General features: G+C 44.9%; 1 protein-coding gene across 5 annotated transcripts; it reads right to left on the bottom strand.

The window, feature by feature from the left end:
* Positions 1 to 391: 391 nt before the first annotated feature.
* On the bottom strand, positions 392 to 20,224 carry LOC128346272 (zinc finger protein ZFP2-like). 5 transcript variants are annotated; one of them, XM_053299401.1, is made up of 6 exons: positions 19,819 to 20,224; positions 13,812 to 14,319; positions 13,075 to 13,201; positions 11,284 to 11,366; positions 9,467 to 9,593; positions 392 to 3,866 (listed from the first exon to the last, which is right to left on the bottom strand). In XM_053299401.1, the coding sequence occupies exons 2-6, from the start codon at positions 14,223 to 14,225 to the stop codon at positions 2,317 to 2,319; spliced, it is 2,301 nt and encodes a 766-aa protein (XP_053155376.1). In that variant the 5' UTR covers positions 14,226 to 14,319; positions 19,819 to 20,224; the 3' UTR covers positions 392 to 2,316. The 5 variants fall into 5 exon arrangements, with proteins under 5 accessions (XP_053155376.1, XP_053155377.1, XP_053155375.1 ...); XM_053299402.1 differs by lacking the exon at positions 19,819 to 20,224 and adding an exon at positions 17,499 to 17,613; XM_053299400.1 differs by lacking the exon at positions 19,819 to 20,224 and adding an exon at positions 15,075 to 15,372.
* Positions 20,225 to 26,307: the final 6,083 nt, after the last annotated feature.

Raw genomic sequence — 26,307 nt, 5'->3', positions numbered from 1 at the left:
CCAGGGCAAGATCCCTTTAGCTCAGGCCTGCTGTTTTTGGACTACAACTCCCATAATCCCCAACCACAGTAGCCAAGGGCCAGGGATTATGGGAGTTGTAGGCCAACATCTGCAGGAGAGCCAAGTTGAGCAGGCCTGCTTTAGCTCTTTCCCTTCAGCTCCAGCCATTGGCAAGGCGGGAGGCTTACTGTACGTATCCAGAGAAGGGATGGAACAAGGCACACACTTAACTCTGGCCCAGCTAAAACCTGAACCTTCCTCTTCCCTTCCCACTCTCAGTCTGCAGTCTGAACCTGGTCCTTGGGTTTTTCAGGCATGTGCCATGAACAAGAGACAGCATGTTTTAAAAAAACAAAAACAAAACCCAAGCATTCATTTCTAAATACGTTCCTGTCAGCAAGATGCAACATTTAATTTAAAAAACAAACCAACTACTAAAACTTTATTACAGTCTTTCCCTTCATAATACAGTGACAGGTAATATATTATAAATAAAAATGACACATGTTTATTACATCAATTCCCCCTGTATTGTTCAATTAAATAACCAGTTTTGAATATTAAAAAATAGAATCAGCTGGCTTCCGCAAATGAACATACACTTTCACCAAGAGTAAATGTAATAGAGATAATTTTTAAAGCGTCCACCATTGTGCATTATCATAAATGTTTTCATTATCCCATTCAGGGAAGGCTTGTGTAATTTCTTGTAGGTGAATGTCAAGCCAGCTGATCTTATTAACTAAACCCTCCCCGCCATTCCTAATCAAACAGACAAATCAACAATTTAAACATGAACAAGATTGGTGGCGAGATCTCATTTCACCTTTCTTTCTGAGGAAAACCAAGAGCATCTTTTCATCCCAGGTATTCTACAAAGGTTAATTTACCCTTTGCCTACTTTGGTGGCTCCATTTTGACTATAGACCAAATTTCTAGAGTGTTGCAACTTAGATTGTTGTCCATTTTATCATGCAACATGTAAACAATGCATAGTACTGAGAAGAATCAATTGTGATATGCATAAAGTAGGATTATAGGAGTGTGTATAGCTATTTTCTTCTTTCCTTCCTTGATTTCAAATAATTACCGTATTTTTCGGACCATAAGACGCACCCAGTTTTTAGAGCAGGAAAACAAGAAAAAAATATTCTGAACCAAATAGTTCCGACACTCTTCGGAACTCCCAGCTGTTCTTTGCGCCCAAAGCGCCAGTTCGGTCCGAGGCTTTACAGAGAGAGGAGCTCTGTTTGCGAGCTCCTCTCTCCTTCTCCAATTGCGGGTCCCTGATCGGCCCGACTGACGCGGGCTGAAGAAGGTGGTGAGGACTCGTGCAGCTGGGAGAGCGGTCGGGCGGCGGCAGTAGCTTGGGCCGATTCAGCCCCTAATCCGGGCGGGCGGGCGGCTGGTGTCCTGCCGCCCCAATTAATCAAATAATTACGGTGGCAAGCGAGAGAGCGGCGGGAGGGGTAAGTAAACCCTCCCGCCGCTCTTAAAGGTACCCCTCCACCCAGTGCCGGACCGCAGTTTGCGGTTCCGTGCACACCCCTACTGGACAGCATTCAGACTATAAGACGCACCCTCATTTCCCCCCCACTTTTGGGGGGGGGGAGTGCGTCTTATGGTCCGAAAAATACAGTATTCAAAAGACTATTTCTGTGAAGTTCCCAAAAGAGCATTTTACTAACCTACTGTATATAGCTGAGTAATTTCCCCCCCACACACCCCCGTTTAGGATTGTAAAGTTGTAAGTGTGTTCAGGTAAAGAGAAGAGGCATGTATCTAATTTATATACTATCCAGATGATCAAGTATATTGCCCTCTCATATTTTTCAGGACAGTAGTTGTGCTGTTGTGGCCACTACTAGGAGAGGGATATGGGGATGAGAGAGAGATATGACTTGTAGATTAACCTAAAGAAAAAGAGAGAGGGAGGAAAGGGAAGGGAGGGGGTAATGAATGAATTGAATGAATGAATGAATGAATGATTAAGTAGATAGACAGATAAACAATACAAAACACAAAAACAATAACTCTTTCCAGGGTAGACAACTAATATTGGCAGGGAAAAGGAGGAGAACAGCATTTTTATATATAGTTGGCCCAAATAGGATTCACCAAAATAAAATTATACATTTTATTTATAAAGTACATTCATATGGTTTCACCTCAGTGTGGGTTTCTTTGAAGCGAAGTGAGGCTTTCCATCTTACTTAAGTTCTTTCCACACTCAGTACATTTATATGGTTTCTCCCTGTGTGGGTTCTTTGATACCTAGTAAGCATTCCCTTCTCTGCCTGAAGCACTTTCCACACTCTAAGCATTTATATGGTTTCTCCCCAGGTGGGTTCTTTGATGCACAGTAAGTGTTCCATTCTTGCTGAAGCTCTTTCCACACTCCAAGCATTTATATGGTTTCTCTTCTGTGTGCATTCTTTGATGCTTAGTAAGCACTCCCTTCTGACTGAAGCTCTTTCCACACTCCAAGCATGTATATGGTTTCTCTCCTGCGTGGGTTATTTTATGTCTAGTAAGCACTCCCTTCTGACTGAAGCTCTTTCCACACTCCAAGCATGTATATGGTTTCTCTCCTGCATGGGTTCTTTTATGTCTAGTAAGATTTCCATTCCAGCTGAAGTTCTTTCCACACTCCAAGCATGTATATGGTTTCTCTCCTGCATGGGTTCTTTTATGTCTAGTAAGATTTCCATTCCAGCTGAAGCTTTTTCCACACTCCAAGCATTTATATGGTTTATTTCCTGTGTGGTTTCTTTGGTGCACAGTAAGATTTTCCTTCTGCCTGAAGCTCTTTCCACACTCCAAGCATTTATATGGGTTCTCTCCTGCGTGGGTTATTTTATGTCTAGTAAGGTTTCCATTCCAGCTGAAGCTTTTTCCACACTTCAAGCATTTATATGGTTTCTCTCCTGTGTGGGTTCTTTGATGCCAAGTAAGCACTGTCTTCTGCCTGAAGATCTTTCCACACTCCAAGCATTTATATGGTTTCTTTCCTGTGTGGTTTCTTTGGTGCACAGTAAGGTTTCCCTTCTGCCTGAAGCTCTTTCCACACTCCAAGCATTCATATGGTTTCTCTCCTGTGTGGATACTTTGATGTACAATAAGATTTCCCTTCTGCTTGAAACTCTTTCCACACTCCAGGCATGTATACGGTTTCTCTCCTGTGTGTGTTTTTTGATGCCTAGTAAGCATTCCCTTATCACTGAAGCTCTTTCCACACTCCAAACATTTATATGGTTTCTCTCGTGTGTGGGTTTTTTCATGCCTAGTAAGCTTTCCATTCTCAGTGAAGCTCTTTCCACACTCCAAACATTTATATGGTTTCTCTCCTGTGTGGGTTCTTTGATGCACAGTAAGTATTCCCTTCTGCCTGAAGCTCTTTCCACACACCAAACATTTATATGGTTTCTCTCCTGTGTGTGTTCTTTGATGCCTAGTAAGCATTCCCCTATTGCTGAAGCTCTTTCCACACTCCAAGCATTTATATGGTTTCTCTCCTGTGAAGGTTCTATGATGCACAGCAAGCTTTCCATTGTTCCTGGAGCTCTTTGCACACACCAACCATTTATATGATCTCTTTTCTGTGTGCATTTCTCCCTGACATTTAAAGCCTGGTTCAGAACTGAATCTTTTACTACTCGGGGGCCACAGGCTTCTTTCTCTTTCTTTCTGCATTGTTTTTTGCATTCCATTTTTATGGACATCACTGTGCTGAGAAGCAGATGGTCCAATCTTGTCCCCCCATTTTGCTTCAGTTCCCTTTCTCTCTTCTTCCCTCTTTTTCCATCTGGCACCTCCCAAATATCCTCTGCTGGGTTTTTCCTCCTTCTTCCTCCCCCAACTGTCACCTGCAGGGATGAAGTGAGAAAATTGGTCAAAGGAATCGTCAAGAGAGCTTATGATGATAAATGCTGGAAACACAAACAAGAGGTTGGCAACCTTTTCCATATTTGGTGGCTATGCGATTACACTAAAAGCTATTGGGCGCAGATTCAGAGAAGACTGGAAAATATACTGCAAACAGAACTAGCCTAGCCCTCCGCTACACACACACACACACACACACAAATCCGCTTTTGGAAAACGAGCCTACATGAAAAATTGACTCAAGGAGTGTATTAAATTCTATAGCCATATGCTTGCTGTTGCCAGGATTTGCTGTGCAGTATGCTGGAAGTTAAGAGCTGTTCCTAATGTTAACAAATAGAGAGAGAAATATATCACCTTGCATTAATAGTGAAACAAACTGCCATGGAGAGAGTTAAAGGACAACTTTGCAAATGTAACAGATTTATTCAATGTTGGAGGTGTTTTTTGTATACTAGCTGAACCTGTGCAAAGCATCTGCGTGCTAGTACTTTATTGATCTGCAGTCCCTGTTTGTTTGGCTCCAGTGCCTGGATCCTGGATCAGGTGCCTCTTGGTAGCACCATGGCACCAAAAAAAAGGGGGGGGGGCAATCTGAAACACAGGTACTCATCATTTTTTACATCAGTTTCCCCAACATGATCACATATTACATCCATGTTCACATATGACACTGTAAAGGGTGCCTCTGGGAGTGCTGTCTCTGCCAAGGCGAAGTGACTCTCCTGATTTTCCCTTTCAGCTTTCTTTTCACCATACTCCTCATTTTGGAGGAAACTTCTCCAAAATGAGGAGTATGGTGAAAAGAAAGCTGAAAGGGAAAATCAGGAGAGTCACTTTGCTCCAGAGTGCATGGAGTTTACTCAAAACCACAATACTAGAAGCCCAGTTAGAGTGTATACCCAAAAGGAGGAAAGGTCCCACTAAGTCCAGGAGGATGCCAGCATGGCTAACGGGTACCGTCAAGGAACCCATAAAAGGGAAGAAGACTTCCTTCTGAAATTGGAAGGCCTGTCCAAACGAAGAGAACAGAAAGGAACACAAACTCTGGCAAAAGAAATGCAAGGTGACAATAAGGGAGGCAAAAAGAGAGTTTGAGGAACATTTAGCCAAAAGTATCAAGGGGGATAACAAAAACTTCTTTAAGTACATCAGAAGCAGGAAACCTGCCAGGGAGGCGGTTGGGCCATTAGACAATGAGGGAGTGAAAGGGATTATTAAGGAGGATATGGAGGTTGCAGAGAAGCTGAATGAGTTCTTTGCGTCTGTCTTCACGGCAGAGGATACTGAGCATATACCTGTTCCTGAACCAGGCTTTTTAGGGATGGAGGCTAGAGAGCTGAGTCAGATAGAAGTGACAAAGGATGATGTTCTAAATTGTCTGGAAAAACTGAAAGCTAACAAATCACCAGGGCCGGATGGCATCCATCCAAGAGTCCTCAAAGAATTCAAATGTAAAATTGCCGACCTCCTTGCTAAAATATTTAACTTATCCCTGAAATCGGGCTCTGTACCAGAGGACTGGAGAGTAGCCAATGTAACACCGATTTTCAAAAAGGGATCCAGAGGTGATCCGGGAAATAACAGGCCAGTTAGCCTAACGTCCGTTCCAGGCAAATTGATGGAAAGCATCCTCAAGGATAAAATTGTAAAGCACCTAGTAGAACAGGCCCTGCTGGGAGTGAGCCAGCATGGCTTCCGCAAAGGTAAATCTTGCCTCACCAAACTTTTGGACTTCTTTGAGAGTGTCAACAAGTGTGTGGATCAAGGTGATCCAGTTGACATAGTATACCTGGACTTCCAAAAAGCTTTTGACAAAGTTGCTCATCAAAGACTCCTGAGGAAACTTAGCAGTCATGGGATAAGGGGACAAGTACATGTGTGGATTGCTAACTGGTTGAAAGACAGGAAACAGAGGGTAGGTATAAATGGAGAGTTTTCACAATGGAGGGAAGTAAGAAGTGGGGTCCCCCAGGGATCTGTACTGGGACCAGTGCTTTTTAATTTATTCATGAATGATCTAGAAGCAGGGGTAAGCAGCGATGTGGCCAAATTTGCAGATGATACCAAACTCTTCCGGGTAGTGAAATCCAAAACGGATTGTGAGCAGCTCCAAAAGGATCTCTCCAAACTGGGGGAGTGGGCGACAAAGTGGCAAATTCGGTTCAATGTTAGCAAGTGTAAAGTGATGCACATTGGGACGAAAAACCCCAACTTCAAGTATATGCTGATGGGATCTGAGCTGTCTGTGATGGACCAGGAGAGGGATCTTGGGGTCATGGTGGACAGCTCGTTGAAAGTGTCGACTCAATGTGCGGCAGCTGTGACAAAGGACAATTCCATGCTAGGGATCATTAGGAAGAGGATTGAAAATAAAATGGCTAATATTATAATGCTCTATACAAAACTATGATGTGACCACACTTGGAGTACTGCGTACAATTCTGGTCACCACATCTTAAAAAGGACATTGTTGAACTGGAGAAGGTACAGAAGAGGGCACCCAAGATGATCAGGGGCCTAGAGCATCTTTCTTATGAGGCAAGACTACAACACCTGGGGTCTTTTAGTTTAGAAAAAAGACGACTGCGGGGAGACATGATAGAGGTCTATAAAATCATGCATGGTGTGGAGAAAGTGGAGAGAGAGAAATTCTTTTCCCTCTCACACATCACTAGAACCAGGGGTCACTCCATGAAACTGATTGCCAGGAGGTCTAGGACCAACAAACGGAAGTACTTTTTCACACAATGCATGATCCACTTGTGGAACTCTCTGCCACAGGATGTGGTGACAGCCAACAACCTGGCTGGCTTTAAGAGGGGTTTGGATGACTTCATGGAGGAGAGGTCTATCAATGGCTACTAGTTGGAGGGCTGTGGGCCACCTCCAGCCTCAAAGGCAGGATACCTCTGAGTACCAGTTGCAGGGGAGTAATGGCAGGAGAGAGGGCACGCCCTCAACTCGTCTGTGGCTTCCAGCGGCATCTGGTGGGCCACTGTGTGAAACAGGATGCTGGACTAGATGGTCCTTGGGCCTGACCCAGCAGGGCTGTTCTTATGTTCTTAAGGTCCCTCTCTGAGTGCACAGGGGCTTGTGTCAGTGTGTGTAGCATGTTAAGACTGGGTCTGGAGAGGGATGTGTTATCATCACATGGGTTGCTGTCTGAAGCACCAATTCCTCTTCCCTCTCCGGTATCCTCCCCAATGCTATGTGTTTGTCGAGGTTTCTCTCAGATACCACCCAGAGATGAAAATTAGGGACGGTATACAAATTTGATATAATAATAATAATAATTATTATTATTATTGTACGTGCATGTGTGAAAGAGATATACAGAAGGCGGGTGGCTGGTGACATTCCCACGCTTAGCTGCTCTCTGTATTCCCCCTCCTTTGTGTTGGAAGTGAAGGACTCTGCACTGTCTCATGCCTCAATGACAGAGGTGGACAGACTAGTGAGTCAGAGGACTAGAGGGGTCAAGACATTGGTCATTCCTCCTCTCTACTGCTCTGACACTATCCCTTTGATATGTAGATTCGTACTCTCAGGGACTTCCTCCCTTCCTTCTTCTCCCTCCCTAACACACACGCTTGCCTCTCTCTACACCTCTCTGTCTGCACAGAGATGCAGACAGCATCTGTATACATCCAGCTAGCTAGCTAGATTAGAGATTCTATCTCTCCACTTTCCTATCTAGAATGGACTACTCCAATAAAGACTCCTTATTTTGATTTGAAACTATGAACTGGCTCCAAGTTTCTTTTGGCTCTTAGCAGAGACGCATGCCTGGGCAGACTCCGCTGTGTTTTGCCTCTGTGCACTCTGCTGTAATAGAAGGGTATCTCTTACCAGAGAGAACTCCCAACACTGTGAGTGTGCGAGAGGGCCATGTGTTTTAGTTTTGGGGCTTCACTGATGCCCCCTGCGAGCCTGAGGGACGTCCATGCCGCTCTCTCTCCAGAGAGAGAGAGAAAGTGGCAGCGTGTCGGGAAAAGGAAGGGTTGGGCCAGCAGAAGAGCTGACTTGGCGGCTGCAGTTAGTGTGGTGTGGGGTTGGCAGAGAAAGCAGGTGGGGGCGAGTTGGGGAACTCCCTGACAGATCACGGAGTGGAACACTGGAAGCTTCTTGTTGATCCGTCTGTTCTGCTTGATAATCCAGACCAACAACATGGTTCAAACCTCTAACTTAAAGAATCACAGTGCTTGTATCGCTTGTTGGGCAGCTCTTTGTAAAGGCAAATTCCCCACATCGGAGAATGTGTTTACTTCTGCATTGTTCAAAAGAAACAAAACTTTCCTTTATCCCCAGACTGGTGCAAAGCCCCAAGAACTCTGTTTGTGACCTCCATTTCCTTTTCTTGCCTGTTGTTCTGTACAGGTAGAATCTGATCCACACAAATGTGGCCAAGACAGAGGCTCCCCAAGCACAACAATGCAAATTGCAAGATTGCCTCTGATTGATTAAGTACTATGTGGGTGTGGCTTGCCACATGTCCTTAGGCTGTTATATATAGATAGATGTTTATTATAAGTTTTTCAAGGTTTTTGGAGCAGATTAAAATATATGGATAGGTGGCCTAAGATCTGGAGTAAGAGAATGGTTGTTAAAATGAATTTATTGCTTTGGCTAATACATTTTAAGAGATCTTCCAATGTTCATCTGAGCAAAAGACCAAATCGAGGGGACCAGCAGTGTGTGTTGGCCCCGTGTCCGACTGGGATAGGCGCATAGTTGTCACGCTATGAACTCCTGAGCTGCACCAGAAAAGCCAGCCCCAAAATGAACATTAAAGTCACCCAGCACCAAAAGCCTAGGTGGCTCCAACACCAACTTGCAACCAGCTCTGTCAGTCAGAGATTCCATTGTGCAACAGGTTGCTCGGTACACTGATAGAATCCCCAATCTATCCCGCATCCCCAGGCCTAGATACATAGACTCACTATGGTCCAATTGTCTCACAGGGATTCTGGCAAGGGAGATGTTATTCTGATGGATCACAGCCACTCCAGCCCCACTCCTTGGGAAGGCTGAGCTCCCCCTCCCTGCAGACGGTCAGCCTCCTGAGGAGAGGGGCTGCAGGTCAGGGGCAGACCATCTGTTGCCCTGAAGGAGGCCCCAGCTTTCATTTCCATGCAGCACTGGGGAATTCTTCATCTGAAACCCTGGAGAGCTGGTGCCAGTCAGGGTCCTAGTCAAATGGATGGACCAAGGGTCTGAGCCCATACGAGGAAGTGTCAATTCATCAGGGTCTGTCAGACAGAGATGCCTCAAGGAGGCTTCATTTCTTTACATTCATTAATTGCATTTCTATTCCAACCCACACAACCATCCTATAAGGTATGTTAAGCTGAGAGATTCTTGGTTCAGAGCCACCCAATGAGCTTCATCGCTGAGGGGCATTCAGACCCAGATCTTTCAGCTTCTAGTTGCACACGGACAAGCTCACCAGACTGGCCCTCTGACCCATAGGTAGATCGAAGCCCATGGCTCAGCAATATTGCTGCCATGCTGTCTCCATCAGATTTAACCAGTCCGAGCCCTCCGATGCCTTTTAAGGAAAAAAAAGAGGGAGTCTTACCCAGAGAGGCCACATTCCAGGCATTCTCTTCCACGACTTCCCTGTGCAGAGTCTTTTGGCCACAATCCAGCAGAGCCCACTCCTCCTCTGTGAAATCCACAGCCACATCCTCAAAGGTCACCTGGCCCTGAAAGAGACGAAGAAGGAAACATTGCCTCCCTTGCTCATCACATCAGGGTTCTTTTCCTTCACCAGTCAGAAGAGTTGTTCAAGCAAGGTGATGTGAGAAGGAAAGGGGATGTCCAAGGAGTTTCCTTATTCCCCACTTTCCCAATAGCCAGGATTTGATTATGGGTTGTTGGAGCGTGACGTAGTTGCTTGCCCACTGTCCCAAAGGAAACACTGAGGCTAGAACTTAGGATATCCTTTTATTTGAATCACATTTGTCACAAGTTAGCAGAGCACATTTCAGCAGAAGTAAATAACAGAAATCTAAAAACTCTAAACATAGTAAGAAAAGGTTATGATCCCAGATATTGAACAGCATATAACAAGGTCTCTTCCCACTCCTGTTGATTCAGTCCGCAGATCTTAAAGCCCATAGCTAAGAACAACCGAGAAAAAGAGAGAAACAATCCTCTGAAAGGGGAAAGGTTCTTCCCCCAAAGGGGAGGCAAGATCATACATAGGAACATAGGAAGCTGCCATATACTGAGTCAGACCATTGGTCCATCTAGCTCCGTATTGTCTACACAGACTGGCAGCAGCTTCTCCAAAGCTGCAGGCACAGGTCTCTCTCAGCCCTATCTTGGAGATGCCAGGGAGGGAACCTGAAACCTACCTGCTCTTCCCAGAGAGGCTCCATCCCTTAAGGGAAATATCAAACAGTGCTCACACTTCTAGTCTCCCATTCATATGGAACCAGGGTGGACCCTGCTTAGCTAATGGGATAAGTCATGCTTGCTACCACAAGACCAGCTCTTCACCTGGAGAGGACAAAAGAGGCTTTGTTTTTGTTTTGTTCTCCCCTTTTGCGGGCAGAACATTTTCTATTTGTCTTTTTGGTCCTGTTTCCCCTTTTGGGGGAGAACCTTACCCTTTCTGAGGGACCTTCTCTCTCTCAAAGACCACTTTCCCCTTTTGAAGGACTGCTTCTCTCCTTTTGCATTTTTATCTCTTTTTCGCAATTGTCCTTAGCTATAGTTCCTATGAATTTTCTTTTGATTTTATTGTGTCCCCTGTTTGGAGTTCTACTCTGTGTGACTGATACTGATCTGCAGACTGAATCAACAGGAGTGGTGAGAGACCTTGTTATATGCTGTTCAATATCTGTGTTTTCAACCTTTTCTTATTATGTTCAGAGTTTTGAGATTGGAAAGTTGGGAATAACCAAACTCCTTCAATGTTCCCCTGCAGAGTCACTCATTGTATTAATATCACTTTTCAACAAGTGGTTGACATAGTTTAAAAAAAAAGGGAGGAAAACGGTGTCCTGCCTCAAAGTGGCTCCCTTTTTAATAAAACAAATAACAGCAGAAACTGCAACACAGAATGATGGGAGTTTTAGTCAACGTCTGGGAATCCCTATTACCGGAAACGCTGGAGGAGACACCAGCAACAGCAACCAGGAAAGACCCTCTCTTGAGAGGAAGAGGCACACTTGCTGTCCCCTGCTAAATAATCCAGAGCCAGCCCTTCCAGAGGCACCTCCTCCTCTAGTGATCCAGATTCAAGCCGCCTTGAGTGCCCTTCACAGCCTCCCTCGCTGGCAGCTTTGTCAGAAGCCAAAGGAGAGCAAGCTTCTTCCAAGCCCAGAGGGCTGTCCAAGGAAGAGAGTGTCTCTGCCCATCCTCTTCCCCCAACCATCCCTCCCCTACCTGGTCTGGCCATCCTGAAGCGCCTTCCACTCCACCCGAAGGAAGAGATGGCTGAGAATGCAGAGGCAGAGTCATGCCAGCTCCTGCAAAGGAGAGAAAAGTGATGGGAAATTGTAAGAGAATAAGAGAGAGAGGGAGGGAGAGAGAGAATATAAAAATATATAACAAAAACATTTTAAAGAGAGAGAGAATTTAAGAAGTGTTCCATGTTGACTTTGTGCAGAATACAACATGTAGATTTGGATGCACAATGTTGACACCTGTCATAACACAAAATATCTTTCAACTGTGGAAGAGTCTGGAGAAAAGGGTCATCCCCCCAAAAAAAGACTCAAGGGAGCATAAAAGCAGGACAACGATTCCATCAGACTGGGGGAAAGGAAGAGACTTGGGTCCCCATTTGGGGGAATGGGGCAGGGAAAGGCCTGAGCGTGTGGCATAGGACACATTCCAGCTCTAGATGATCTCTCCAAAGTAAGAGTGGAGGATTCCAGCCAACTTCCAAACCTTCCCCTTTCAGGAAGGGCAGGTGAACACTGAAAGTGACAAATAAACTGGAGACTGGTGGGTGGCAGGTTCCTTCCCCTGCAGGCTGCAGACCCAACTCCTTCAATATGGGGGTGGGCAGTCCTACAATGACTGGAGCAGCCTTGCCACTTGTAGGAACAGGTTGCCTTATACTGAAAAAGACCATTGGTCCATCTGGCTCCGTATTGCCCACACTGATTGGCAGAGACCTTCCAAGGATTGATTGATTGATTGATTGATGCATTTATATACCGCCTTTCATTAAAAGACAACCCCAAGGCAGTTTACAAAGTTAAAACATACAATAAAAAGGCAATAAAACATCAAGCTAACACAAATATAAAAACATATAAAATACAGGCATAAAAACAATACAACAAATAAAAACACACAGAAGCAGCAGTAAAAACGATTATGTAAAAGCCTGGGTAAAAAGCCAAGTTTTAACAAGCTTTCTAAAAGCCGTGATGGAGCCCGAGGAGCGAATGGCCACTGGGAGAGCATTCCAAAGTCTGGGAGCAGCAACAGAGAAGGCCCTGTCCCGAGTGCACGACAGCCAGGCCTCTCTCATTGTCCGCACCCGGAGCAGGGCTCCCTCAGATGTCCTCATCAAGCGGGCAGCAACCCTTGGGAGCAGGCGGTCCCTCAAATACCCCGGGCCCAAACCGTTAAGGGCTTTAAAGGTCAAAACCAGCAGCTTAAATTGGACCCAGAAACTAACTGGCAGCCAGTGCAACTCTTTCAGAATGGGGTGATGTGCTCCCAACGGGCAGCTCCGCATAAAACCCTCGCTGCCGCGTTTTGCACTAACTGCAGTTTCCGGATATTCTTCAAGGGCAGCCCCACATAGAGCGCGTTACAGAATCCAGCCGCGATGTGACTAAGGCATGGGTAACCGTGGCCAGATCTGCCTTTTCGAGAAAGGGACGCAGCTGGCGCACTAGCCGAAGCCACGAAAGGCACCCCTGGCCACCGCCTCCACCTGAGCTTCCAAAAGCAGAGCCGGGTCCAGTAGTACCCCCAAGCTGCGTACTTGCTCCTTCAAGGGGAGTGCAACCCCTGAAATTTACAAGGTTTCAGGCAGGAGTCCTTCCCCATCCTACTCATATGTAACTCCCAAAACAAAAGATTTAAAAAAACCTTGTGAGGAGGACAGGAGGAGAACCCTCCTCACAAAGGGGAGCAGGGAAACATAAAAGCAGAACATAGACATCGGGGAAATCTGAGGGAGAACAAAAAGGAGTCCGCCCCTCCCCAGCTTACCCAGCAAGGTGGCACTTCTGCCCCCCTCCTGTGAGATCCCCTTAGACAACAGCCTCTGCCCAGCGTCCGGTGGAGTCTTCTCTGCCTCGTGGAAACCAGGGACAGCTTCTGACAACAGTACTTGCTTCTGAAACAGACAGAAGAGGAGATCCCAAGCAGGGAACAGGGAGAGAGGGATTAGAAATGGAAGAGGGCAGGAAAGACCCACAGGAACATAGGAAGCTGCCTTTTATAGAGGCAAATTCTTAGCTGCCCCCCAAAAGCCCCTAACCAAAGAATGGCATGGGGTGTGCGGGTCCTCTCCTTAAGTCTTTTCGAAGTGGCTTACTTGGGCAACATCTAGTTGCCCAAGAAAGGAGAGCTGGTCTTGTGGTAGCAAGCCTGAATTGACCCCTTTGCTAAGCTGGATCACCCCCGTTAACATTTGCATGGGAGACGTGTGTGCACTAAGATATTCCCCTTAGAGGATGGGGCTGCTCTGGGAAGAACATCTGCATGCTTGCAGGCAGAAGGTTCCCAGTTCCCTCCCTGGTATTTACGAGATAGGGCTGAGAGAGATTCCTGCCTGCAACCTTGGAGAAGCTGCTGCCAGTCTGTGAAGACTGTACTGAACTAGATGGACCAATAGTCTCACTCAGTATAAGGCAGCTCCCTATGCTCCTATGTTAGTTGATTTTAGGATCTCCTGCCACCTATTCTCAGCTCTTGGCAATTCCCAGGATGAAGAGCTCTCTCACCTGCAGATCTTCCTGCTTCCTGTCCTCTGCCTGGCTCAGGAGGAAACCTTCTGCCAGGGCCACCGCCTGGGAACTGGTCTCCGCTCCGCATTCTCTGACCCAGCTCTCTATCTCAAGGGGCAGGATGGTCAGAAACTGCTCCAGGATCACCAGGTCCAGCATCTGAGCTTTCGTGTGTGTCTCTGGCTTCAGCCACTGACGGCAAAGGTGGTGGAGTTGGCTGCAAACCTCTCGGGGCCCCTCAGTCTCCTGGTAGCAGAACTGCCTGAAGCGTTGGCACTGTGCATCTGAGCTGCTGGTGTCCTCTTCCTGGATCTTCTGCTCAGTATTTTCCCAGAATTCCCCAGTGCTCCCAGGCAGGATAGCCTCAGGGCCTTTTCCTGCTTTATAGCCAGCCATGTCTTCCTTTTCCATCTTTAATCTGCTCCAAAGCAGCCTCCAACAGAGACCCTTCCAAGGGATGGAGGTCTGTGACCTCCTTGGAAATTCCACCTTGTGGATCTTCTCCCTGAAGGAAAAGGAGACAAATTCTAGGAATTTTGTTTGTTTGTTCATATCCAGCTATGTAAACCGCTGTGGGAAGTTTTCCTGAAAAGCAGTATATAAATATTCATCGTATTCGAATCAGAGAAAATAGAAAGAGAGTGTGGGAAAGGTGGGTGGAGATGTCTTTCCTTGAGGGCCACACAACTCCCTTTCCCCTTAATCTTCCCCTTGGTTTTCCATTGAGCCCCCTCCTATCACCACTGTATCTGCTTCACCTTTCTTCTTCTAAAACACCTACCTCTACTTTATTCCTCCCCTTCAAGAGTTTTCTGCATGCAAGAAGCCCCATCTTCAAGCCTTAGCTTCAGCCAGAAAAAAAGATCCCTGCCTGCAAACCTGGAGAACTGCTGCCAGTCAGTGCAGACAATACTGAGCTAGGTGGACCAATGGTCTGACTCAGCAGGCAGCTTCAAAGATGCTCTTTCACTGCCCTGTTCTCCCGAGAGAAAATCAGAAGAATTGAATCGGAACTGAAATGGAAATAAAGAGATCCGAGGGAGATCTTGGCTTTGCTGAGCAGAGGGAGGAGCCTCGTGTATCTGAGAAATCTGGGATGGGTGAACAGCACAAAGCAACTTTCTGTGGGGTGAAAGGGGCAGGGGAAGAGCCTAGTGATCCTCTCAACCTAGCCCCACACCCCCAGGAGCAGCTGCCTTACCTGCCGCCCCGTCCTTGTTCTCTCCCGCCCTGCCTCCACCCACACGCTTCTCTGCACACCTGGCGTTTCCCACTCTGGGAAGACCCCTCTCCCTCCATGCACGAGCGCCTCCCCAGATTCCCCCGAGGCGTGAGAAGACCGGGCTCCCTGTCCACGCACAGTAAAGGGGCTTTGAAGCTTCAGCTCCTTCTTCAGGGTGAAGGAGGCTCCCTGGAGGCGCTCCGGGTAGGAGCAGGAATTTGAGCAGGATTTGCCCCCTCCTCACGCTCGACCACGAGCGCCTCCACCCCAAGGAAATGCACCAGGCAGCATCAAAAGGGGCATTTGCTCTGCTACGGATCCCGCCTCTTCCCCACGACTTCCTTCCTCTCTCGGATACAGCATAATAGAGAAGGAAGATAGAGCGTCTTCCCTCTCTCTTAATGATGCGGCTTACCCGCAAAGGGCAGCCGTCTAACATGAATCGGAAGTGACTGGTGCGTGGCTCTTGTCTTTTTATACCTCTATGGCCTTAGTTATAACTTATTTCTTCCACCTCGAAAGGGATAAACTAGTTTTCTGATTTTAGGGAACAAAGAGTTAAGCCAAAAGCTCCTATTTAACTTAGGGAACTCATTGCGAGCACTAGATCTTGACGGAAAACGTGTGCACCACATATGTCTCTCTCCAACCCCAAGATAGCATCCCTGCATTGGGATTGCTGGTTCTTACCTTGTGTTCCCTTTCAGACAGTTCTGTGGAGCCGTTTGGGACAAGGCTCTTATTCATGTATCATTTACTTTCTCTGTAAGCTGCTTTCAGAGCTTTTGCTGGAAGCATTATATACATATTCCCGGTGGCGGAAGTAGTAGAATAGATAACATGGGGGTACTCCCTGCCACCAGATGCAGTGATAGCCAATGGTGTAGATGCCTTTCAAAGGGGATGAGACTAATGCTTCCAAGAGAGAAATATCCAAAAGCCAAAGCAGGATAATACCTGGATCCATTAAAGTATCACAACGTGGTGGTGAGCAATCTTTATATTTCTCCCAAGTCTGCCTGTGTTTCCCCCCCTCATAGAAGGGAGGTCTATTAATGAAGTGAAGTGGAACCTCCGTCTCTGCATTTTAAAATTGTATTGGCTTTTAAAATAGCTTTACAATCCAACTACATTCATTTATTTGATTAAGTAAATATTGACTTCCCACTTACCTGTCTGCGCGGTTCACGTTGACTATACATATAAACCATTGTTATAATAATTCAAAACATATATACTCCACATTGCTACTCGATTTTACCCAACCTAACCTGCTGTTATTACTATATTTCAAACCCTGCTGAAAGGTCCATATTAGAAAAATAATTCTTTAAGTAAAGTAAGAATGGTTCCAAATCTTCTTTGAAACATTCCAAATTTTCATCCCTTATAAGTGCTGTAAGTTTTGCCATCTCAGCATGTTCTAAAATTTTAATCAACCAGTCTTCTTTTGAGGGCATTTTATTGTCTTTCCATTTCTGTGCATATATTATTCTAGCCGCTGTGGTTGCATACATAAAAAATGTTAAATTTCTTCTGGAGAACTCTCCTTGAGTTATTCCCAGCCGGAAGGATTCTGGCCTCTTAGGAAATGTCATTTAAAAATTTTTCTTCATCTCATTATATATCATATACCAAAAAGCCTTTGCCTTTCCGCATGACCACCACATATGAAAAAAAGTTCCTTCACATTGTCCACATTTCCAACATTTGTTTGAAACATTTTTATACATTAATGCTAATTTTTTTGGTGTCAGATACCACCTATTCATCATCTTATAATAATTTTCTTTTAAAGTATAACATGCAGTACACTTTAAATCAGTTTTCCATAATTTTTCCCAAGCAGCCATATCTATATTATGACCCACATCTTGAGCCCATTTTATCATAGTCGTTTTAACCATCTCTTGTCTCCTCCAAAAGCAGCAACTTATACATCTTAGAGACTAATCTTTCATCATTTTCACACAACTCCTTCTCGAATCTCGACATTTGATCCTCAAATCCAACTTTAAGATCCTTCTTATAAATTTCATTTAGCTGATGATACTAAAACCAGTTACTAACCAGATTTTGTATTTCGTTTAGGTTTTTTAATTTACAAAAATTAAATCTTTTTAATTTTTCTCTTCTCTTGAAATCATAACAAATCCCTATAGGTACCCCATTCAGATTGCATATTTGTCTCTTTACGTGCCAAAGCTTCAATCGGGGATACCCATAATGGAGTTTTACATTCCAGCCATTTTTTATATTTTACCCACACTCCCATTAGACTCCTTACATAATGATTAAGAAAGTCTTGATGCACTTTGCTTTTATCATGCCACAGATATGAGTGCCAGCCAAACCTTCTATCAAATCCTTCCAGATCAAGTATTCTGGGATTTCTTAATGTTATCCATTCCTTTAACCACGTCAAACAAACAGCATTGAAATACAACCTTAAATCAGTATACCTCTGAAAACCAGTTGCAGGAAGCAAAGCAGTTTGCCTTCACTTCCTACCTTTGGGCTTCCCAGGACATCTGGTTGGCCACTTCAAAGAACAGGCTCCTGGCTCCGGCCTGGTCCATCTGGGTTCTTTTTGTGTTTTCCTTACATTATCCTCTTGCAAGCCCCTCTCGTTGACATTGTGCTACCCAATGTGCCGCCTGCAACTCACACACTCACTTCCCCCTCCTCCAACTCCATTTTTAACAAAATAGGCCCTAAAGTGGACTCTATCCAGCAAGCAGAAAGAGCAATCTGTTGATCTGGAAGAAGTCCAGGCTGGCAGCTTCAGCTGCTGACTTTTCATTTTCCAGTCCTCTCCAGCCCTGGGGAGAGTATTTTTATTCAGTTTTCTATGTCACCCATCATCATATATTCCCAGGGCTGTTTACAATAAAACATCAGGAAACAATATAATTTATATAATATAAATATCTCCCTGCAAACAATTAGTAATAAAACCAGGATGGGACCCATCTGCCGAGATGGACAGGGAAGGACACTGTTGGATGATTATGGGATCTTGGAGCCAGGTCTGAGACATGCAGAAGCCGTCACAGAAGGGGATTTCTTTATGTTGAGGCTTCCCTTTTTAGCTTCAGTCGGAGCTGGAGAAGCTGAAGCCAAAAGTGCAGCGAGGATGCTGCTCCTTCTTTTGGCCATGGAGGCCAGGATGGAGAGCAATTGGGAAAGTGTCGGAGATGGGGAGTGTCCACTCAGTCTGTTGCCCACCTGCTCACACCTGCCCAACAGGAGGCACTCAACCGCACAAGGGAAGGGTATGTGGGGTGACCCCAACCTTTGGGCCGACTCTGAACACACACACACCCCAAAAGTTTTTGCTTCCTCATCCAAAAGAAAACTATATACAGTAACAGCCCCTAGAGGAGCTCTGTACCACTTGAGGAAGCCAAACTGCTCCACATCCTCCTAGTCCTATCCTGCCTTCGAACATAAGAAGAGCCCCTCTGGATCAGGCCCAAAGCCCATTTAGTCCAGCTTCCTGTTTCACACAGTAGCCCACCAGATGCCGCTTGAAGCCTACAGGCAGAATACCTGCAACTGGTATTCAGAGACATCCTGCCTTTGAGGCTGGAGGTGGCCTGTAGTCCTCTGACTAGTAGCCAAAGATAGACCTCTCTTCTGTGAAGATATCGAAGCCCCTCTTAAAGCCATCCTGGTTGTTGGCTGCTGTCACCAATCTTGTGGCAGAGAATTCGACGTTGATTATGTGTTGTGTGAAAAAGTACCCTCCGTTGGCTGGTCCTAGATTTCCTGGCAATCAATTTCATTGGATGACCCCTGGTTCTAGTGTTATGTGAGAGGAAGGAGAATTTCTCTCTATCCACTTTCTCCACACCATGAATGATTTTATAGACCTCTATCATGTCTCCCCACAGTCGCCTTTTTTCTAAACGAAAAAGCTTCAGGTGTTGTAGACTTGCCTCATAAGAAAAGTACTCTAGGTCCCTGATCATCTTGGTTGCCCTCTTCTGCACATTTTATTATTATTACATTTATATCCCGCTCTTCTTCCAAGGAGCCCAGAGCGGTGTACCACATACTTGAGTTTCTCGTTCACAACAACCCTGTGAAGCAGATTAGGCTGAGAGAGAATTGACTGGCCCAGAGTCACCCAGCTACTTTTATGGCTGAATGGGGATTTGAACTCGGCACTCCCCGGTCCTAGTCCAGCACTCTAACCACTACACCACGCTGGCTTTCCAGTTCTACAATGTCCTTTTTTAGATGTAGCAACCAGAATTTTACGCAGTACTACAGGTGTGGCTGCACCATAGTTTTGTATGAGGGCATGATAATTTTAGCAGTTTTATTTTAAATCCCCTTTCTAATGATCCCTAGCATGGAATTGGCCTTTTTTACACCTTCCGCACATTGAGTTGACACTTTCAACGAGCTGTCCACCATAACCCCAAGATCCCTCTCCTGGTCAGTCACCGACAGCTCAGATCCCATCAGCATATCATTGACGTTGGGGTTCTTCGTCCCAATGTGCATCACTTTACACTTGCCAGCATTGAACCGCATTTGCCATTTTGTTTCCCAACAACCCAAATTGGAGAGATCCTTTTGGAGCTCCTCACGATCCGTTTTGGATTTCCCTACCTGAAAGTGTTTGATATCTGCAAATTTGGCCACCCTGATGTTTACCTCTACTTCTAGATCATTTATGAATATATTAAAAAGCACCAGACCCAGTACAGATCCCTGGGGGACCCCACTTCTTACTTCCCTCCATTGTGAAAACTCTCCATTTATACATACCCTCTGTTTTCTGTCTTTCAACCAGTTAGCAATCCATATATGTACTTGTCCCCTTATCCCATAACTGCTAAGTTTACTCAGGAGTCTTTGATGAGGAACTTTGCCTTATGAAGCCTCTGAGCATTATTGCTGGCATTTTCAAACTTTGGTTGCCAGAAGTTGTGTTTGGACTTCCACCATCCCCAGAGAATTATAGTCATTGTGGTAAGATAACCATGATCTGTGGTTTATAAACCAAGCACTTCCTGTGTCCCTCCAGGGGTCTTGTGTGATTGTTCTGCCTGTAAGAATCCAGCAAGCTGCCCGTCCCATCTGCAAAAGGCCTTGTCAAGACCTGCCTGCCTATCGGTGGGATAAGTTGACTACCTCAAGTTTTTTTTAATGAAATATGTGTGATTAAAGTGGCCCACTCTGTGGAGGTCAGTGGGACCTTCTTACTGCAGGAGTCAAGTGCAGTTTTCCTGTCAGCTTTTTGACAGTGGGGGGAAGGGCAGCAAGGGCAACTGAAGTAATTCTGAGGGAGTCTGAGGCAGGGATGTGCATGAACTGGTTCGGCATTCCCTTCCCGAACTGCAGGATGAGTAGGGAGCGTGCTTATACATCCCCTGCCACATTTCCGCCGCCGGAGCTGTCTCCCAAGCCGCTGGCGCGGGGTGGCAGCATACCTCCTTGCCGCCCCAGTCTGCATCACACATGCATCACATAGGCCACTTCTGCTCCTACCAGGGTGGCAAGGAGGTACACTGTCTCCCCTCACCAGCAATGTGGGATACAACACCATGAGGGAAACTGTGTGTGTGTGGGGAAGGGGTAAGCATCCTTCCTGCTCCTTAAAAGGTAACCCTCCCCCACTGCCGAACCGGCCATCTGCCGCTTTGTGCACATCCCTAATCTGAGGGTGTCACTCTCTGCCTGACAGATAGGAAAGGATGCGGGAGCAGGAAGAAAGGGATGCAGCAATCCTGGGCAGACTGACTCCTCCAGACTTCTTATCCCCCACTTTGCTCTAATTACCCACCTGGCTTTCTCCAATCGTCTATTTCCATTTCCACCCTTCCCTGAGAGTTCACCTTCCCACACTAAAGGATTCGGTCTTGCACCTGCAATAAAATCCCATGGCTCTCTCCCCCGGGAATGGGACAGCTCTCTTACTTATTAGCTTTACTACTTTGTTTTACAGTTGGAAGAATTACATGTAATCTAAGTGCAAACATACATGCAAAGAAATATGTCGTGCACCATATATTTGATTGCCAGCCTAGAATATCCGCTCACTCACTGAAACCCAGGACAGCTGTGATTAAATTGAACATGCATAGAGTCAATTCAGAAGCGTTGTTCAGTGTTACATGTAAAATGGAAGGTAATCCTTCTTGTACATCCCAGTCTTTCTATTGCAGGTAGCACTGAAAAAGGGATGGCTAATTGAGTCATCTGAAACTGCTGCTTAAATCTATATATCTGTGCTGCATCCTAGCACAGAGGAAATCTTCACCATGTGTCCCTTGCATTTGTTGTCAGAGCAGAAGGTTTCCACCCTCTATTTTATCCTCTCAATCCTGTGAAGTAGGCTGGACTGAGCAATATTAAGTGACCCAGGATCGTGCAGCGAGTTTCATGGCTAGTAATGATTTGAACCTGGGTCTCCCATCTGTCTAATCACTACACTGCACTGGCTGAACAGATACCTGGATTCTCCTTTGCTTTCTGATTTGTAGAAGCAGTGAGAAGAGTGTATAAGGCAGGTCTCTTCAACAGATCAATTATGTTATTGACTATCAGCCTTGGGTCAGGGGAATCCTTCTGATTCACTCCTTTTACCCCTTGAAGCAATGCTTCAGGAATATCAGGGGAGAAAGAATTAAAATGGGGAACTAATTGATTAGGATAAGAGGAATGGTCCACACACACACATACACACACACACCCCAGAAACAGAATGTCCCATATTCATTTTGGGACATAGAGCTGCCTCTCACCTGCTGAAAGATGTACAGGTGAAACTCGAAAAATTAGAATATTGTGCAAAAGTTCATTAATTTCAGTAATGCAAATTAAAAGGTGAAACTGATATATGAGATAGACGCATTACATGCAAAGCGAGATAAGTCAAGCCTTAATTTGTTATAATTGTGATGATCATGGCGTACAGCTCATGAGAACCCCAAATCCACAATCCCAGAAAATTAGAATATTGTGAAAAGGTTCAACAGTAGGCTCCAGGTGTCCCACTCCAATCAGCTAATCAATCCATAACACCTGCAAAGGGTTCCTGAGCCTTTAAATGGTCTCTCAGTCTGGTTCATTAGGAATCACAATCATGGGAAAGACTGCTGACTTGACAGTTGTGCAGAAAACCATCATTGACACCCTCCATAAGGAGGGAAAGCCTCAAAAGGTAATTGCAAAAGAAGTTGGATGTCCCCAAAGTGCTGTATCAAAGCACATTAATAGAAAGTTATGTGGAAGGGAAAAGTGTGGAAGAAAAAGGTGCACAAGCAGCAGGGATGACCGCAGCCTGGAGAAGACTGTCAGGAAAAAGCCATTCCAAAGTGTTGGGGACTTTCACAAGGAGTGGACTGAGGGTGGAGTTAGTGCATCAAGAGCCACCACACACAAACGGATCCTGGACATGGGCTTCAAATGTCGTATTCCTCTTGTCAAGCCGCTCCTGAACAACAAACAACGTCAGAAGCATCTTACCTGGGCTCAAGAAAAAAAGAACTGGTCTGTTGCTCAGTGGTCCAAAGTCCTCTTTTCTGATGAGAGCAACTTTTGCATCTCATTTGGAAACCAAGGACCCAGAGTCTGGAGGAAGAATGGAGAGGCACACAATGCAAGATGCTTGAAGTCCAGTGTGAAGTTTCCACAGTCTGTGTTGATTTGGGGAGCCATGTCATCTGCTGGTGTTGGTCCACTGTGCTTCATTAAGTCCAGGGTCAACGCAGCCGTCTATCAGGAGATTTTGGAGCACTTCATGCTTCCTTCCGCAGACGAGCTGTATGGGGATGCTGACTTCATTTTCCAGCAGGACTTGGCACCTGCCCACACTGCCAAAAGTACCAAAACCTGGTTCAATGACCATGGGATTACTGTGCTTGATTGGCCAGCAAACTCGCCTGACCTGAACCCCATGGAGAATCTATGGGGCATTGCCAAGAGAAGGATGAGAGACATGAGACCAAACAATGCAGAAGAGCTGAAGGCCGCTATTGAAGCATCCTGGTCTTCCATAACACCTCAGCAGTGCCACAGGCCGATAGCATCCATGCCACGCCGCATTGAGGCAGTAATTGCTGCAAAAGGGGCCCAAACCAAGTACTGAATACATATGCATGTTTATACTTTTCAAAGGTCCGATATTGTTCTATTTACAATCCTTGTTTTATTGGTTTCATATAATATTCTAATTTTCTGGGAATTGTGGATTTGGGGTTCTCATGAGCTGTACGCCATGATCATCACAATTATAACAAATTAAGGCTTGACTTATCTCGCTTTGCATGTAATGCGTCTATCTCATATATCAGTTTCACCTTTTAATTTGCATTACTGAAATTAATGAACTTTTGCACGATATTCTAATTTTTTGAGTTTCACCTGTATGAGCTGATATCATATCACATGATTTAAAATAGATTTCAACTCTCTATCTTGCTATTTCTCCCCCATCCTTTGACATGCAGCTATAAGCGTGTTATTTTTATTTGCCTACAATAAAGAGTTCAGTTTTAGAACAGTATTTTAATGCTTACTAGCTGACCTGGCGCAGAGCATCTGCGCTCCTAATTCATCCTGTCGTTCTAGCCCGCCAGCTGGTCGGCCTGGCAGCAGGTGCTCTCCCTCCCCGCCTGTCGGGCCGGCAGCAACCACTATTTTCTCTCTCCGCGCCTGTGGCTATCTGGCAGCTGCTCACAAACTCTCGCGAGAGCTGCCATGCATGGGCTTAGCCATGCGTATGTCTTAGAGAAATAAATATATAGATAGGTAATGATTCCCTCAGATATTGCAAGGATATTGCATAGATCTATGTCTCACTTCTCCATTTCTTTAGGAGTCACAAGTTCAGGTGCCCAGGGTGTTCCAGAAGAATGTTGTTGCAATGCTTCTGAAAACCCCTTTCTCTAGGCTGGCATTAGAGTTCTTCTAGCTTCAGCTTCTGCCTGTACTTGCAACCTGAACTGTGTGTTACCCACTTCACCTCCCTTCAGCTGCAACTCTAGACTAAGACAAGCCTGAATGAACTTTAAAGACTCAACAAAGGAGAGAAAATAAGCAGAAATGCTTAGATTGCAGAAGGGGAATAACTGACAGTAGCTATCTTACTAAGCATTACAAAACCTACACAGGGCTGAAACCATACACATGCTCAACATGTGAGAAGAGCTTCCGTCAGAAAACATATCTTGTGTCATGAGTGACAGGTGGAAGCCATGGGTTAAAACAATACTAATGTGGAACAGGTGTTCTTTACCTTTTGACATTTTAAAGTTCCCTTTAGGGATGTGCATGAAATGTGATTCGGAATCCGAATCACAGTACATCCTGTTAAAATGGAGAGCGTACACAGCCCCTTAATAACAGGGGTGTGCACGGAACCGCGGAGCTGCGGCCTGGCACTGGCGTGGGGGGCTCCTTTAAGGGTGGGGGAGGATTAACTTACCCCTCCCGCCGCTTCCCCCCTCCGGCACACGTATTCTCTTTAGTAATCGGGGCAGCAGGATACCTCCCTGCCACTCCTACCCCCACTTGTATGCAAAAGGCTGCAAGAAGCCTTTTGCGTGTGCGCACGTCGCGCACGTGCTTCATGTCTCCGTGATGTGCGCGCGCGCGACCACACACACGCACGTTGCAGAGACGTGAAGTTAAATTAAGGACTTGGAAGGGGAACTAATTGGAAAAAAAGGTGACCAAACTTTAATACAACAATTAAAGGTATTAAAACAGAAATATTTCATGTTGACAGTGGAGGAGATAGAAATAAATTTAAAATTTCTAAAACAGAAATCTTTTGAACAGGCAAATAAACCGGGTAAATATCTGGCCTGGAAATTAAGAGTTGAACAGCAAAAGAATTATATAAAGAGTCTGAGTACGTCCAGTGGTATTATTAATCAACAGTCAGTAATTAAAAGAGAATTTTATAAATATTATGAGTTTTATCAAAAAAGAAAGGCTGATATAAATAAACAGAACAATTCTTACAATTAAGGAATTTACCAAAATTAAACCCCAAACAACAGGAAATACTGAATCTTCCAATTTCCAACGAAGAACTTAAGGATGCTATTAAGCGAGCAAAGGGGGGGAAATCGCCAGGACCAGATGGGCTCTCTATTATATACTACAAACCTTTCAGTGAAGTATTGTCTCAACCATTACAATGGACAATGAATGAAATTATGATGAAGGGTTGGTTCCCTGATTCATGAGGCAAGCAACTATTACATTAATACCAAAACCTGGCCAAGATCAAACTCTGGTTAAAAATTATAGACCAATCTCCTTACTTAATAATGATTATAAATTATTTGCTTCTATGCTTGCTAAAAGAATGGAGGAGGTCTTGGTAGAGCTAATTCATGAAGATCAGGCTGGATTTCTACCAAAAAGGCAATTAAAGGACAATGTGCGAACTGTTTTAAATGTATTAGAATATTATGAAAAGCATAATGATAAACAACTGGCTATGTTATTTTTGGATGCAGAGAAAGCTTTTGATAACATCTCCTGGCAATTTATGTTGAAAACCCTGGAAATCGTAGAGTTTGGAGCTAATTATATAAGGGCGATTGGGTCTATATATTCTGAACAAAAAGCAAACATTAAGTTTAATGGAGAACTTACCGATTATTTTATTATTCAAAAAGGTACTAGACAAGGCTGACCCTGTCTCCATTATTATTTATATTGGTCTTGGAAATTATGTGGAGGATGATAAGGGAAGAGACCAAAATACAAGGATTGTCAATAGGGACACAAAGATACAAACTAAGAGCCTTTGCATACGATATAGTGTTGTTTTTACAAGATCCTTTAGAGTCAATTGATATATTACTGGAAATATTAGAATCATGTGGGAATTTGGCAGGGTTCTATATAAATAAGGATAAGACAAAGGTATTAATTAAAAACATGAACAAAGAAGATATTGAAAAGTTTGTCTTGAGATCTAGTTTCAATGTGGAAAAAATGGTAAAATACCTAGGAGTTACGCTTACAACAAATAAAGCTTTATTGTTTCAAAATAATTATATTAAAATCTGAAAGGAAATATAGACTTCTGTAGATGGAATAGATTGAATCTATCGTTAAGTGAAAGAATTTATGTTATCAAAATGAATGTTCTTCCTAAAATGCTATATTTCTTCCAGACAATCCTCTCTAATAAAACGCTTGGTGTCCGTCCGTGGACGAACACCAAGCGTGTGTTCATGCCTCCCTTAACGGTTCTGGGCATGCGCGGAGCAATGCCCAGAACGTCCATTG

The sequence above is a fragment of the Hemicordylus capensis genome, chromosome 2 (genome assembly GCF_027244095.1).
Source record: "Hemicordylus capensis ecotype Gifberg chromosome 2, rHemCap1.1.pri, whole genome shotgun sequence".
NCBI lineage: Eukaryota > Metazoa > Chordata > Lepidosauria > Squamata > Cordylidae > Hemicordylus > Hemicordylus capensis.
The sequence above is the reverse complement of the archived record's forward strand: the minus strand, read 5'-3'. Positions and strand labels throughout refer to the sequence as shown.